At 37.9% G+C, this 15,163-nt stretch overlaps 1 protein-coding gene across 1 annotated transcript in view; it reads left to right on the top strand.

Annotated features, from left to right (window-relative positions):
* The window catches only part of LAMA2 (laminin subunit alpha 2), a gene marked incomplete at its 5' end in the record, with an annotated part of 96,684 nt that overhangs the window by 49,984 nt on the left and 31,537 nt on the right, over positions 1-15,163 (top strand). The window contains 5 exons of the mRNA XM_039240406.1: positions 222-342; positions 2,958-3,134; positions 6,989-7,137; positions 12,258-12,434; positions 12,999-13,167. Coding sequence (XP_039096337.1) covers positions 222-342; positions 2,958-3,134; positions 6,989-7,137; positions 12,258-12,434; positions 12,999-13,167 — 793 coding nt within the window. The remainder of the gene's footprint in view (positions 1-221; positions 343-2,957; positions 3,135-6,988; positions 7,138-12,257; positions 12,435-12,998; positions 13,168-15,163) is intronic.

The following is a 15,163-nucleotide window of genomic DNA, read 5'->3' as shown; positions in this document are numbered from 1 at the left end:
AAGGTTCTTTCTGCAGGATAGGGGTAACATCCAGTTCATCCAGCCAGTGGATAGGGGAAGCATGATTTGCTGGATACATGTGTGCACGTGTGCACAATTTGAGGAACACACACCTGCCCATGTGTCAGTTTGCTCCATATGGCTGTGTCCGGTAGTCACAAACACCATACTACCATGTCCCTAACGATGTTGCTTTTGTTTTCCATGTAACTCTTCAACAGACCAGAAGTAAATTTGAAGAAATATTCTGGCTGCCTCAAAGATATTGAAATTTCAAGAACTCCATATAATATACTCAGTAGCCCTGACTATGTTGGCGTTACCAAAGGATGTTCACTGGAGGTTAGTTTTTTTTTAATGGCTTCCTAAATACTTTCACATCTGACTAAATTTACTTAGTTTGGGTGCTCTTACAGGGAGCAGTCCCTCATTAATATACTTTAAATTCTTACCGACCCTAGTCTTAGCTATGCATAAATAACAAAGCAAGATTTAAGCCCTTCTACAAATTACCATAATCACATAAATGCAGGAAATGGTATGATGACCCCAAATTGTGAATCTATTTCCCAGATGTATCATACTTCATAACATCTATTTTTATTATTAATCTCTTTTCTGATTCTCTCTCCTTTTCCAATAGTAATTTTCCCTTTTCCTCATTTTTGTTATCTATTTCAGATTTATTTTATCTCTATACGTTATATATAACGTTATTATCAGTCTTTAATTTTTTTCGGGAATGTACTAGGAATTTACACAAATAACAAGTAATTGTTTATGCCATAATCATTAGTACACAGCATCTTGTCTACAGCTTGAAAGTCAAGCCTGCTTTTCATTGAAAATGGCACAGACTAGGAACCATCTACAAAGACCATCTTTGCCAGGACTGCAAAGTCCTTTGATATCTTTTCTTTGTAGCCAAAGCTGCCCCCTAGTTCCAGTTAACTACTCTGCCCTGACTCTCCAACAGGGACCAACTCACAGGAGAGAGAAAAACAGATCCAGCTCTGCTCTCTTAAAATATCTTTAAGCAAGAGTCAACAGTCATTAGGAAATATTAGTAAGAAGTTTATGGGACTTCTGAAAGTAATGAGTTTGCTTTTTTTTTAATGTTAACTATATCATACTTAAAAATTTTTGATTGCCTTGATATGACACTACTATTCATTTTAGCTGCTTTCTCCAACTAAAATTATTTTAAAGCATGACTACAGAATTCAGGAAAATGATGGAAGAATAGGAGAAAGAAAAAAGAAATCCATCTGTGAGACCAGAACTTTCAGGGTCTTCATGGTTTATAGTTAGAGGCTCCAATTTGGAATTGGCATTGATATCCACCATGAGAAGCTCAGGAATAAGGAAGAGTGAAATACAGACTTGAAACTCTAATTATCTATGCAGACTTCTTTAAGGAAGTTTTTTTAATTATTATTTTAATGTTTATTTTTGAGAGAGAGACAGAGACAGAGCAGGAACGGGTCATAGAGAGAGAGGGAGACACCGAATCCAAAGCAGTCCCCATGCTTGGAGCTGTGAGCACAGAGCCCAATGTGGGGCTCAAGCTCACAAACCTTGAGATCTTGACCTGAGCTGAAGTCAGAAGCCTAACCAACTGAGCCACCCAGGAGCCCTAAGGAAGTTTTACTGAGAGTTTTAATCTTCCAAAGGCTACTCTCATCCACATCCCGAAGATATATAAAGGATGGAAAACTGTCCAGAAAATGAATAGCCTGTATATGTGAAAATGATAATTCTGTAAAGGCACTTTTCCATCACCAGAAATTATTTTACGACTGAAATATGAGGCAGAAGTGGTGTGGATAAATATTGAAAAGTCTGCACAGTAGTTTTATCAGAACTATCCAAAAGTCTGTGATTTGAAAATTGAAAATGAAATAGATGTTACATTTTACAATACTTATGTCACCTTCCTAGACCTAAATCCCTGTGAGTGAAAATATCCTGTGCTAGAGGATGCCTTGCTTTTACTCCAGCAAAATCCAGAACTTTTAAAATGAGCACTCAAAATGCCCAATGACATGGGCTTGCTTAAATAAATCCTAGCACATTTATACAATGGAATGTCCTTCTGCCATTAAAAGCGATGATGAGACCTATGTCTCCTGAGAGAGGTATCTCCCACATACATCAATTAAAAAAGAATTTACAAAGGAATGTGCCTATCAAGATTCAATGTAAATATAGAGAGGAGGAGAGAGAAGGAGAGCAAGGTTGTGGAAAATAAACAAATGAATGCATGCATGATGAACACATGAATGAATGAATCAATGAATGATAAACACTCTATGCTTCTGATCAGCTTTGAGATACAGGTGAGTTTTGCTTTCTCTCTTTTACACTTTGTGACTACCTGATATGTCACTGCTTTAATTTTATTATTAAGGACAATGGTACTATTTTCATTTTGAGAAGTAAAGTGGACTACAAAATGGTGTTCAGGTTTTACCTGATTTTTTAAAACTTTCTGGAATGTATTTATACATTTGATAGCATTGGACATCCTACCTTGGGGTTATCACTAAGGAAAATGCAGATATAGACCATGGTCATACTCATCTATAAAACAAACAGCTGATAAAGGGTATTAAAGGGATTTTGAGACTGTTTTCAACAGAGATTTAGCAATACAGAACTAAACCAAAAGAAAATATTATCGGTCAATGATAATCATCTGTATGTTAAATCAAAAGTGCTCAAATAAAAACAGATGCCAGGATTTTTATTTAAACCCAAACTGCTTAGAAAGTTCTGTCATGCCTGGGAATAGTGTTTCTTCAGTTGCTTCTAAGCTTTCCATGTAACTCTGAGTTTCATGCTTTCTCAAACAGTGTATTTCATGGTGCCACTGAATGCTTGGAGGAGAGTCAGATGGAGATATTAATTTAAATTTTTTTCTGATATTTTCTTCTCTTTTTTCCTTTTACCCACAGAATGTTTACACAGTCAGCTTCCCCAAGCCTGGTTTCGTAGAGCTGTCCCCTGTGCCGATTGATGTAGGCACAGAAATCAACCTGTCCTTCAGTACCAAAAATGAGTCTGGGATCATTCTCTTGGGAAGTGGAGGGACACCAGCTCAACCTCGTAGGAAACGAAGGCAAACTGGACAGGTAACTTCAACCTAGTTAATGATGCATTTTCCCTAGTTCTTACGTAAAACAGTTATTTTATAAGAAGACTGGTGAGACATTGCGGTTTTGGAATTGTCTTTATTTGATTTTTAATTATTTAAAAATGTTTAACATTTATTTATTTTTGAGACACAGAGCATGAGCAGGAGAGGGGCAGAGAGAAAGGAAGACTCAGAATCCAAAGCAGGCTTCAGGCTCTGAGCTGTCAACACAGAGCCCAGAGTGGGGCTTGTCATGAACCATGATACCAAGACTTGGGCCAAAGTCAGACACTTAACCAACTAAGTGACTCAGGAACCCCTATAAATTGTCCTTATACATTTAGATTTGCATCATTTATTTCTCCTATCATCTTTCTTAGGACAGTTATCTCCACTATGGTTTTCCTTGTTGGTCAGCCCTAGGTGCAGTCACACTTACATTTGCACCTGTATTTCTTATGGTTTTAGCATATGCATATTTGAAGAGAGAAAGCTTAAAATACAATCTAATTACAATCATATTCTCTTGTCTCGTAATCCAATTCCTTATCTGGATATCTGTAGATATATACAGCTAGGGTCCCTTAAAATCAAATTTAAGTTCCTTCTAGGATCAATTTCCCAGTTTCATTAGCCAACATGATGCAGTCTATTGAAGCCTGACCCACTCTACCCTCTCTGGACACAGAGAAGGCAGAGAATGGACCTGGGAGAGAGAAGGCTAATAGAGCACAACCAGCACTCACATGGACAGTAGTATATGCTCAGTTTCACTCATGACATGAACATAAAGCCTACATAGTGTCTGCATCATAAGTTGTGAACTTCAGTTTTCATAGCCCATAGCCATTTGATTCTGTTAAACGCTGTCTCTTAGGCACGATAAGTCTTTACTGCCTTGACATTCCTCCAGGACTTTCAATTTTATGGTTTTAAATATATATTTTTTCCATGTAATCTTGTTTTTCTTAGTGAAAGAGTTCATAGCAATTACCTAGTCTGCCATTACCAAAGAATGAAATGCTTTACAAATATGTCCCTAAATATTCATGCATCCTTACAAACCAGGTTATGTTGTTTGTGATCTTATCTGTTTTTAAAATGACTTTTCTCACTTAAAATTGAGTAACAGTAATATGGTGGACCCTTGAACAAAATGGGAAGTAGAGACACTACAGCCCCTCCACATAGTCAAAAATCCACATATAACTCTTGACTCCCCAAAAGCTTAACTACAAATAGCCTACTATTGGCCAGAAGCCTTACCCATAACATAATCAGTTGATTAACACATATTGTATATTATTTGTATTATACGCTATATACACATATTATACGCAGAATATACGCTATATTCTGAAAGTAAGCTAGAAAAAAGAAACATTATTAACAAGAGGAAGAGAAATACATGTATAATACCGTATTGTATTTATTTACAAAAATCTGCATATAAGTGGATCCACATAGTTCAAACCCATGTAATCCAACATACTATATAATAAATCTTATTCTTCTCCCCAAGAAAAATAAAGAGCAAACAAAATAAATTTATATTTAAATAAATTTAAAGATGAGTAACTTTCGTTATCTCAGGAATACTAGAGTAGTTTGATATCACAAAATCTAAAAATTATATAATCATCTCAATAGATGCAGAGAAATCAGTTGGTGACATTTAATACCTATTCCTCAACATAATAAAATAGATGAATATTAGAAACTGAAGAGAAGTGAAAAAATGTACTACATACTGTATGATGTCATTTTTATAGATTTCTAATATAAGCAACACTAAACAGAGGTGACTGACTGGCTCAGTTGGTAGAGTGTGCAACTCTTGATCTTGAGATTGTAAGTGAGAGCTCCAACTCTAGAGATAACTTAAAAATAAAATCTTAAAAAAAAAGTGGGGCACCTGGGTGGCTGAGTCAGTAAGCATCCTGCTTCAGCTCAGGTCATGATCTCACAGTTCTTGAGTTTGAGTACCGCATCGAAATCCGTGCTGTCGGTGCAAAGCTGATGCTTCAGATCCTCTGTCCCCCTCTCTCTGCCTCTTGCCCCCCCACACACAAGAAAAATAAATAAAATACACATAAAAAAGGTAACACTATATAGCATATTGTTTACAGATATACATGTGAATTTTCAAAGACAATTTTTAAAAAACAAGGGAATAATAAACATAAATTCCATGTTAGGGTTACCTCTAAGATAGTGGACCTGGGGGATGGTGTTGGGAGGAAACTCACTGAAGATACAATCATATTGTTTCTTAACTTGGGTGTAGATTTACAGGTATCTATTTAATTGTACAGTTGTGAGCATAGATAGCTCCATTGTTTTCACATATGTCTCTTACGTTGTGATTAATGTATCAAATTGTCATAATAAAAATATTTCTTAAAGAATAGAGGGAGGAAAAGGTGTTATTTTCTCTCATTTCTTATAGCACATAATAAGCACTGATATAAATCTCCTCTTAAATTCCTTATCTTTTAATCCTGAAAAATAAAATTTCTTTCCTACTGTTATAAATGATAAACTGGTTACAATAAGGGGACCAGATCAGACATTTCTGAAGTAGATTTTCACTACAGAATAGGTGTTTCCCAAGTCATTGTCAGATAATTAAGCACCACCTACTGACTCCAAATTTCTCCTCTTCAAGACTAAATAAATGGACTTGAACCACCAGCTTTCAGGATAGCTCCTAAAATAGAACATGTGCCCGTTAAAAGAATTAAAATGAGAACACATTAAGTACTATACTACAAAGTCAATTGGAAATAATATGTTAATGTTTCAACATTTTAATGATAATGGCTATTCATTTTTTAAGTCTCATAGTAAGTGCTATTTGAAAGAGGAAACGATGTTAAATAGTCTACCTCTATTGTAGAACCACTGCTGATTACCCTGACGTATTTTATTTTCCAAAGCTAACGTTTTGATGCCATAGGGTTATTTGTGATTCTGTTCTGCTAAAGGAGTTTGAGACATCAAACAGTCATTCAGCTGAGAAAATTTTAATTGAGTGAATAGTTTGTAGTTGCCTCTTTGATGGATGGTGAGCACAAGTCCAGGTCCTCTGGACATTGTGCTTGGGACATGCAGCTGCCTAGACAATTTAGTAAATCATTGAAAGCATCATGGCAGATGATTGACACCCTCTTCACCACTGCAGGTGACTCACGGTGGACTGAGTGATCATGGTGCCCTCACACTCTACAAGAAAGGGAGCACTCGTAGTATTAGCTTTGGGGACAAGAAATGCATTCAAACTCCCTGGGGTTCATAATCCGATCTCAAAACCACACTGGTTGCTATAGTAACAGTAGCAAGAAGAAAGCAGTCATGTTTGTGGATGAAAAGTTGTCTTCCTTCTTTCTAAGTGTGGGAGACAAGTTACGTGTTGGTGATAGCAATCTATTCGAGCAGCTCAGAGAACAAATTGAAGCCTAAACACTCAAAATGCCACAAGATTGGGAGTCAGATCTGATTTCCAGAAGCTAGCTGTCCACTTGTGAATATGAGGGAGAGGGATTGACACCCTTTATTTCCTGACGGGTTTTGTGAGTTAGAGACCCAGCGCAAACACAGCTGTTACCTTCAGCATGGCAAATTTGGTTTGCAGAGACTCCTGTACATCTGCTTTCCACATCATCTAACAAGCAAAAGTGGCCAATGATTAAAAAGCTATTGCCAGCCACTTAAAATACTGTAAGAAAATGTTGAGTCTCAAATTCTCAGGTAAGAAATCAGAGCCAATGAATCTGAGATGTGTCACGGAAGCTTTAACACTGTCATAGTTGAGATCTCCCTTTAATCTTTGACAACCCCTTGCTATTGCAGGCCTATTATGCGATATTCCTAAACAAGGGCCGTCTGGAAGTGCATCTCTCCATGGGGACACGGACAATGCGGAAAATTGTCATCAAACCAGAGCCGAGTCCGTTTCACGACGGGAGAGAACATTCTGTTCATGTTGAGAGGACTAAAGGGTAACAATAGCCTTAGAGAACTTGTAACTAACATAAACGCCTTGGTTCACATTAGCCTCTTACTGGACCTTTGTATGTGTGGTCGTACAATGCATTGTGAAACTATCAAGTCGCTTAATTCCATCTTCTTTACATTTCATACCTCAGGAACCTCATTTACCTTGGCCCCTAGGAATTCTCTTAGCATTTTTATGCTGTGCAGTTCTCCGCTCCAGCTTTGGAAAAACCAAATACATCTTCTGAAGCTATAGATAAGAAAAATCCCTCCCTCCGCACCTCTCAAATATTCTCTTCTCAAATAAGGTATGCGCATAGTGAAACACACAGAATAGCTCAGCCGGAACCAGCAGCCTTTGGCAGCTGCTATTTCATTCAGGTTCCAAAGCAGTTATGGCAGCTGCTTAGAAACCTGTCACAGATCCGGAGTGTGCAGCAGCTGCAGGACCTACTGAGAACTGCTAAGTGCATGCGTCACTCCTGTCCCCATGCAACGTGCACAGGGCCCCCGCGGAGTGGCTTCATGAGGGAACAGAGCTGAAGGAGAGAAGGGAAGAGGCTGCTGTCCAGCCATCAGTGTGCGGAGGCTGCCTCTCAAAGGAACCATGAGAGCCCTTGCTTCCCAGCCCTGAGTCACAAAATTGGCAGTAATAGTGTTATAAACCAATCTTTCATTTCTCCAGAATGCTGCGGCACTTGATATTTCCTTTATTGGAAAGTCGTCTGTAGCTTTCATCAACATGTTGTATGACAACTCTGCTAATCCGTTTAGAAGGACAATTAGAAAAAAAGGAAACAGAAGCCTAGACACTTCCAACCTCCAAACCAGCAAGCCATTTAATTAGACTGAAAACAGAAAAGAACTGGAAATGGAATGTGAGAAAACCTCAAGACACAGAGAATTTTTTATTTATTTATTTTTTATTTTTTTAAATATTTTTTATTTATTTCTAGGAGAGAGAGAGAGAGAGAGAGACAGCGTGAGCAGGGGAGGGTCAGAGAGAGAGAGGGAATCACAGACTCTGAAACAGGCTCCAGGCTCTGAACTGGCAGTCAGCACAGAGCCTGACGCGGGGCTCGAACCCACGAACCGTAAGATCATGACCTAAGTTAAAGTCGGACGCTTAACCGACTAAGCCACCCAGGCGCCCTGAGAATATTTTTAAATACAACAACAGTATGGAGGTCTAACAAGAGTTCAAGTGAACAGATGCTCTTCTATACAGACCTAGATTTTCTAATTATCCTTTTGTGTGGATAACAGTTTAGGTATACAATAAGAATGTCTTATCTTCTAAGTAAATGATAAAGCGTTCCTTGGCTTATTTTCTTTTATTACCTAGAGCATTAGTTTGTGACTAAATTGATACTAAGCATTCTTGCAGAATATCTACTAACTGAGATGTTTAGAAACCATGATTCAGACAAATGAGGAATCAATATGCAGATGAACTAGGAACTTTTACTAACCTAATAACCAGATATTGCAGTCATGATCTCTGAGGAGGAATGCAAACTGAATTTCCTCATTTGAATCTTAAGGACCGCTCTGAAATACTATTTCACATGTCTTCTAGACCAGATTTCAGGTTGTTTGCCAAATGCTAGTCCTTCTCATTGTGAGAAGGATTTTGTAACACCTTTAAACATTAAAAAAATTTTCAATAAACAAGTGCAGACTTGAGAAATACAGTTGACAAGAAAAAATCCCCCAGGATATGTTATTCTGTACAGAAAGGATTCTTATGTCCCCAAGTGCATTACGATCTTACACTAAGGTGTCCTTTTAACAGGTGTCTCTTCAAGAAGGGCATTTTATTATGCCAACTTCACAGCTGTTGGCCATTAATCCAACCTTTATTTGATTAAGTTCGGTGTACAGTACATCACTGGAAACTGGTCATTCGGTTAATTGGCCATATAAACAAACAGTTTTGCCATTCGCTGTTAATTAAAGGATAATGTATTGAACATATTAGTGGGTAGTCACTGAACTCGGCGGCAAAGCAAGAACACATCTTCTACCATAATGTCTCATTCAGCGCTCTAAGGTCAAAACATAAGCATCGCATATCCTTTAAGCAAGTGCTTCAATTAACTGATTAACCAGAGATCGCTAATGATGCTAAGAACTTCACCCAGAAACATTCTTCAATGCTTCAGACTTGTTCTATGACATGCTCTGTGTCAAATACTAGACACAGATTATTTCCTTTGATCATTCTAAACGTATATGAGATTTTCATTAATACCCTTTCATCACAGATGAAGAAGTATTAACTAACTTGCCCAAAATCACGTAACTAGTAAATAACAGAGCCAGGATTTTAAACCCAGATGTATAAAATTTTCACACCTCTACCTGTGCTTGTCGACTATTTATTTTTACTCTTTTTTATGGCCTCAAAGATTGTATTACTTCATATTGATTAATTTGGAAACACTTGCTTTCTCCCAACACTATTCACATCATCAACGTCAGTTATCGCTTCTTTTCTTAAAGCCCTGGATAAAATAGTAACTTTCATACCACCTCACAAAATCATTGATTTTTACCAAACTGAGAGGCAAACTTTTCAAGATTGTCCTTGCCCTGTTCTCTCTCCTCCCCCTCTCTCTATTCTTCCTCCTTCACTCTCTCGCCTTTTCTACTCCCTCTGCAAAAATCCCATTTGAGTTACTTTGGTTTCTAATTCCATGGTACTCCAGAGATCCGTGCCTTCTGTGTTTTGCCTTCTGAACCTTCTCTTGGACCCCAACTTATGTGGCCAGCAGTTCTTGTAAAGCCCCAAGAGCCTGGAGTAGATGCATAAGCAAGTAGTTTTCACCTTTGTGAGAGCATTATTCAATACAGGTACAGAACTGGGCTGAAGGCCACAAAAGTTAGACCAGATACTTCAGGAATAATCTGATTTCCAGAATGGGATCGTGATTTGGACACTACAACCCAATTATTTCTTATCACCCAAAATATGTTCCAAGTAAATTGCAGATTTTGTTTTTCATGTAGATTACAAATGTCAGGGCACTACTCTTAGTATCTTCTATAACCCATTTGGTGGTCATTTGAAAACAAAACCTTACACCAATACTCCAAACAAACAAGAAACAAAATGTAAGTAATATAATATTTAATTATGAAACTCCAAGAATCAACTGTTAAGCTTGTAAGAACATACAGATAACTTATCATAAAATATGAATAGCATTGTTTATTATAGTGCTTTTTGCACATTGTAGGTCCTAGTAAAGAGTTATTGAATAAATACTTAAAAAACGGGAAATAAACCAGAATCCTAGTGGACATATTGGTAATGTTCCCCTCTAAAAAAGAGCTAAATAAATAATCTAGATTTGATGCTCCTAGAATGTAAAATACAAGCAGGATTTAGCCATAGTCTTCTAGCAACGCTAGAAGCTAAGTAATACAGCTTCAGTGCAATTCCTTAATTAATGTTTTCCATGGTTTAAAGTAGGTATTTTTATCCTCATTTCATAAATGAATGAAATGAGATTGAGCAAGATTAAATAACTGGCCCAGGTCACACAGTAAACTTCCACACTAATACCTAATTACAATCTGTTCCTCCTGAAAGCTCATGTGCATATTATATCTCTACCCTGCGATCTACTAAGAAAGGACCACTATAATGGTCGTGGAGACAGAACCAGATTAGATAGTCTACATCAGAAATGTGAGGGCCCCTGGCTCTTTAAAAATTCTAATCAAGAGCAGAGATTTGCTCTCCTTGGACAATCTTTAATAGTGGCTTAAACCCCTCATTAAAATTCTTAGGAGCATTGCTATGTCATGTTAGTAAGAGGTTGCTTTTAGCAAAAAGGAAAAAGAAAAGGTGTGTGTGGAAGGGGACTTCTCAGTGAGTCACACATGCCCAGAAGTGAGTGCTTTTCTAAGTCTCATAAAACACTAACATTCTTAGCAATAATGTTGAACCTCCTGATTTTTGCCAACACACTCTTCCAGAGTCTGGTAAAAAACCAATATGTCATTTCCCCCTGTTTCCTATGAAAATAAATCCAACCTGCTCCCTCTACACCCCTTGAACAATGACATTTTGAGCACCAATGAAATCCATTCTTTTTTCATTCTCTTACATCTGAACTGTCTCAAAGTGAACCAATAGCTCAGGGCCATTGCAGAGTGTCTATGCCCTGGTTTATTATTTCTAGTTCCCCATGTGGTTTTTATTTTTTATGAAATCAAGTAAGATGGCCTTTTAGGACTGAGTTTTCCAACTAAGTACTTTGATTTTCTCCCCAGATATGTAGTAAGTTTTCAGTAATCCATTCAAGATCCTCAGGCTAATGACTAATACTCATGAAGAGCTCATGTCGACTGTTTGGGACTGAAATTCAAAACTTGTATCTAGAACAAAAGACGAAATGCCTTTGGTCACTGTCATCCTCAGGACTTTTTGTCTCCTTTGATTCTTTGCCCTAAGATCCAAGGATTGTGAATAAGTAGCATGAGGTTCTCAATTAGTAATGTGTGAGTTATCTCTCATAAGCAAATTAGGGAAATTAATGAAACAGTCACTAAGGAAAATCATGGCAAGGAACAATTAGCATGATGTTCTTGCCTGCCTCTTCTATTCAAAAGCCAGCAGCTATGTTCTTTATAAAATGCCCTGTAAGTGTTTGCTGGTGAGTCCTGCAATCCAAACTCTCAGGAGCAGTTTGTCCCCCAGCAAGAAGATAATAGCTAGCACGAACCAAGAAATAAAGAACCAAACAAAATGTGACCCCATGCTGTGCTAAACCCACTGAGCCTTATACGATTAGATATAACGGCACTGTACAGAAGCCTCAGCTCTATGGGCTTGTGTGTTTGGGCCAGTGTTGTCAAAGCCAAGGCTAATGTTGCAGCACCGCTATTGCCTTCTTTCTGTCAACTCTCCAGGAGAGCTAATGGGGAGGGGGGAAGCAGAGGGACAGAGCCTGAGAAAAAATATTGTTAGCTTAGTGTTGAGTTCCTAATTATCAAATTCTGGCTCACTTAAAAGCTACTGGAGGAAGGGGTGAGGAGTAGCAGGAAAGAGTTTGATTTCCAATTTTACTGGATGTTTTGTGGTTTATACTGTGTATTTTAAATGTTTTATCAGCATGTTTACCGTTCAAGTCGATGAAGACAGAAGGCATATGCAAAATCTGACACTAGAACAGGCAATTGAAGTTAAAAAGCTTTTCGTTGGGGGTGCTCCACCTGAATTTCAACCGCCCCCACTCAGAAATATTCCTCCTTTTGAAGGCTGTGTATGGAACCTTGTTATAAACTCTGTGTAAGTACTTCTGCTTGCTGCTAATTTATATATATATTTAATATAATAATATTATAATAAATAATATAATAAATATGTATTATATATTATATTATATATATTACATATATGTATATTAGGATTCCTGTTGCATATACACTACACAAAACCATGGCAGGACTGGGAGTGGGGCAGGTGGGGAGAGGTACCGTGAAGAAACAATGAAGAACTTCTCATTCGATTTTTAAAATAGCACTGATGGCCTTTAAAAGGGGGAGGAGGGGCGCCTGGGTGGCTTAGTCGGTTAAGCGCCCGACTTTCGCTTAGGTCATGATCTCGCGGTTGATGGGTTCGAGCCCCGCGTCGGGCTCTGTGCTGACTGCCGGCTCAGAGCCTGGAGCCTGTTTCAGTCTGTGACTCCCTCTCTCTCTGACCCTCCCCTGCAAACGCTGTCTCTCTCTCTCTCTCTCCTAGAAATAAATAATAAAACATTTAAAAAAAAAGGGGGGGGGGAACTTTAATGGTAAGGAAGCAAGACAATGAAAAACTAATGAAAAGCATTTACTTTTAATCCTATTCCGTTAGCCCCATGGACTTTGCACAGCCTGTGTCCTTCAAAAATGCCGACATTGGTCGTTGTGCCCACCAGCAACCCCGTGGGGACGAAGACGGAGGAATTCCAGCTGAAATAGTTATCCAGCCAGAGCCAGTGCCCACCCCAGCCTTCCCTACACCCACCCCAGTTGTGGCACATGTGAGTGTTTATAATCTATCGCTTTCTAATTTTAACCTATATTTTTGGTTGCTTACAGAAAGAAGATAATTCAGGATATTCAGCAATTCAAGAAGTTGCTCTACTTCTAGAATAGAGGAAGGGTGATTGATCTATGAAAACCCATTCTCCTTACATCTTTCTTGGATTACTTTGATTTATATACCTGTTCTCCTTTAATTTTCCTCCATATAAAATGGCGTGTGTTTTCATTTCAGTTGAAAAGTTAGCATAGCCCAGAAATGTCTACAGAATCAAAAATAAGATCCACCTATAATATCACACAGAGGCACCCATGTCAATTTCCAGCCCCCCCCTTTTTTTTTTTTTTTTTTTGCATTTTAAGTAGTAAATCTTACATATGCAATTTGGTGTTCTGTTTTTTGAAACTGGTAATACATAATTAAATGTCATGCAAACGTGTAGGTCTGATTATGATGCTGACGGGCTAGACCTGGGGACCCAGTAGGGCCCTTGGCTTCTCAAAAGGATGGAAATCAAACATGAGCCAGTAGGAAGTAAGAGTAGAGTTTCTTGAAGATCTGGACAGAGTAGTTACATTTGGAGCATCTGGGAGACTCAGAAAGGAAAGGAGTAAGAGTCTCATCGTTGGAGTCTGGGGGTTTTAACTGAGAATTGTGGTCCAGTGTACAGGCCTCTAAGGCATCCAGGAACCAGTTAGAAAAAAGACCAGGGCCCAGGTATTATTGCTTGGAGCCAAGGAACCTTGGCTTCAATATGTCCAGACCTGTGATCTGGAATGTGTATATAATAGCTTCCTCTGGTCATTCTCACCTGTAAGGTCCTTCCTTAAATGTTATCTAAAGAAATCATGAGCTTCTTGTCCCTTACAAAGAGAACATACACTATTTGTGTTCTGAAGCATGTATAAAGTGGGGTGGGGGTGCAGGTCCTAGCAAGAATAGAAGCAGGAAAAGGAACAAAAAGCAGATTTTTATGGAGTCCTTCAGTTTCCTTATCTCAGTTGCATACATGTGTGTGGATACGACATGCAAAGAGACACACAAAGTATTTCATTTTGTGGAAACTAATCATTTCATTGATTAGAGTGTAGATATCAATCTTATATTCTAATGTACCATGTGTATGAATTTGAGAAAGCTACTTAGCCATTCTATTCCTCAGTTTCCTCATCTGTACAATGAGTATATTAATGATTCATACATCTAAGAGTTACTATGAGGATTAAAAAAAAGATAATTGTTAAATGTCTAGTATTTACTAAACATTTAATAAATGGCATAATTACTATACAATAATGATCATAATGATTGTTCCTAAGTGCTTACTATGTGCCAGTCACTGCCTAAACAATTTCCATTCAACATTATATGTAATTTTCATCATGGCTCTGTAAACAGTATATCATCCCATTCATAGCTGGGTTGATAAGAATTACCTAGCCTCAGTAACCCACCCATTGACACAGCCAGTAAATGGCAGGAGAGGAATCTTAATCCAGTAGGTCTGACTATACAGTCTGGCTCCTCATCACTTCAACACTCTGTCTTTACAATTTATTCTACTTTCTACTCACTGTGGGCCATTCAAAGTGCTTCCAGTATTTTGCTAGTAGAAACTATATTCTGATGAGTGCCTCTGTATACCAAATGTTCCTGTTTATTTTCTTAAAATAGATTCTTAGATGGATAATTATAAGGCCAAATGATGAATATATCTAAGGTTCTCAACACCTATATCTGAGTTGCTTTTTACTAAGGTTCCACCAATTTGCATTCTCACCACCAATGTATCCAAGAGGATGGATCTTACTCTGCTCTTAATAGCCTGTGCATCATATTTATAATGCTTGCCAGTTGATGGGTAGAACATGGTGTTGTGAGCACAGATTTTGAAAACTCTTCAACATTTTCTTTTCTTCCTTAGTTTCCACTATGGAACTGGTTGTTTGGTAAACCAGTCTGCTTCTTGTTGCTAGAAATATTTTGAGTTTATA

Source organism: Hyaena hyaena, unplaced genomic scaffold (genome assembly GCF_003009895.1).
Source record: "Hyaena hyaena isolate Hyena2069 unplaced genomic scaffold, ASM300989v1 scaffold_178, whole genome shotgun sequence".
Taxonomy (NCBI): Eukaryota; Metazoa; Chordata; class Mammalia; order Carnivora; family Hyaenidae; genus Hyaena; species Hyaena hyaena.
Note: the sequence above shows the minus strand (reverse complement) of the source record. Positions and strands in the feature narration are given on the sequence as shown.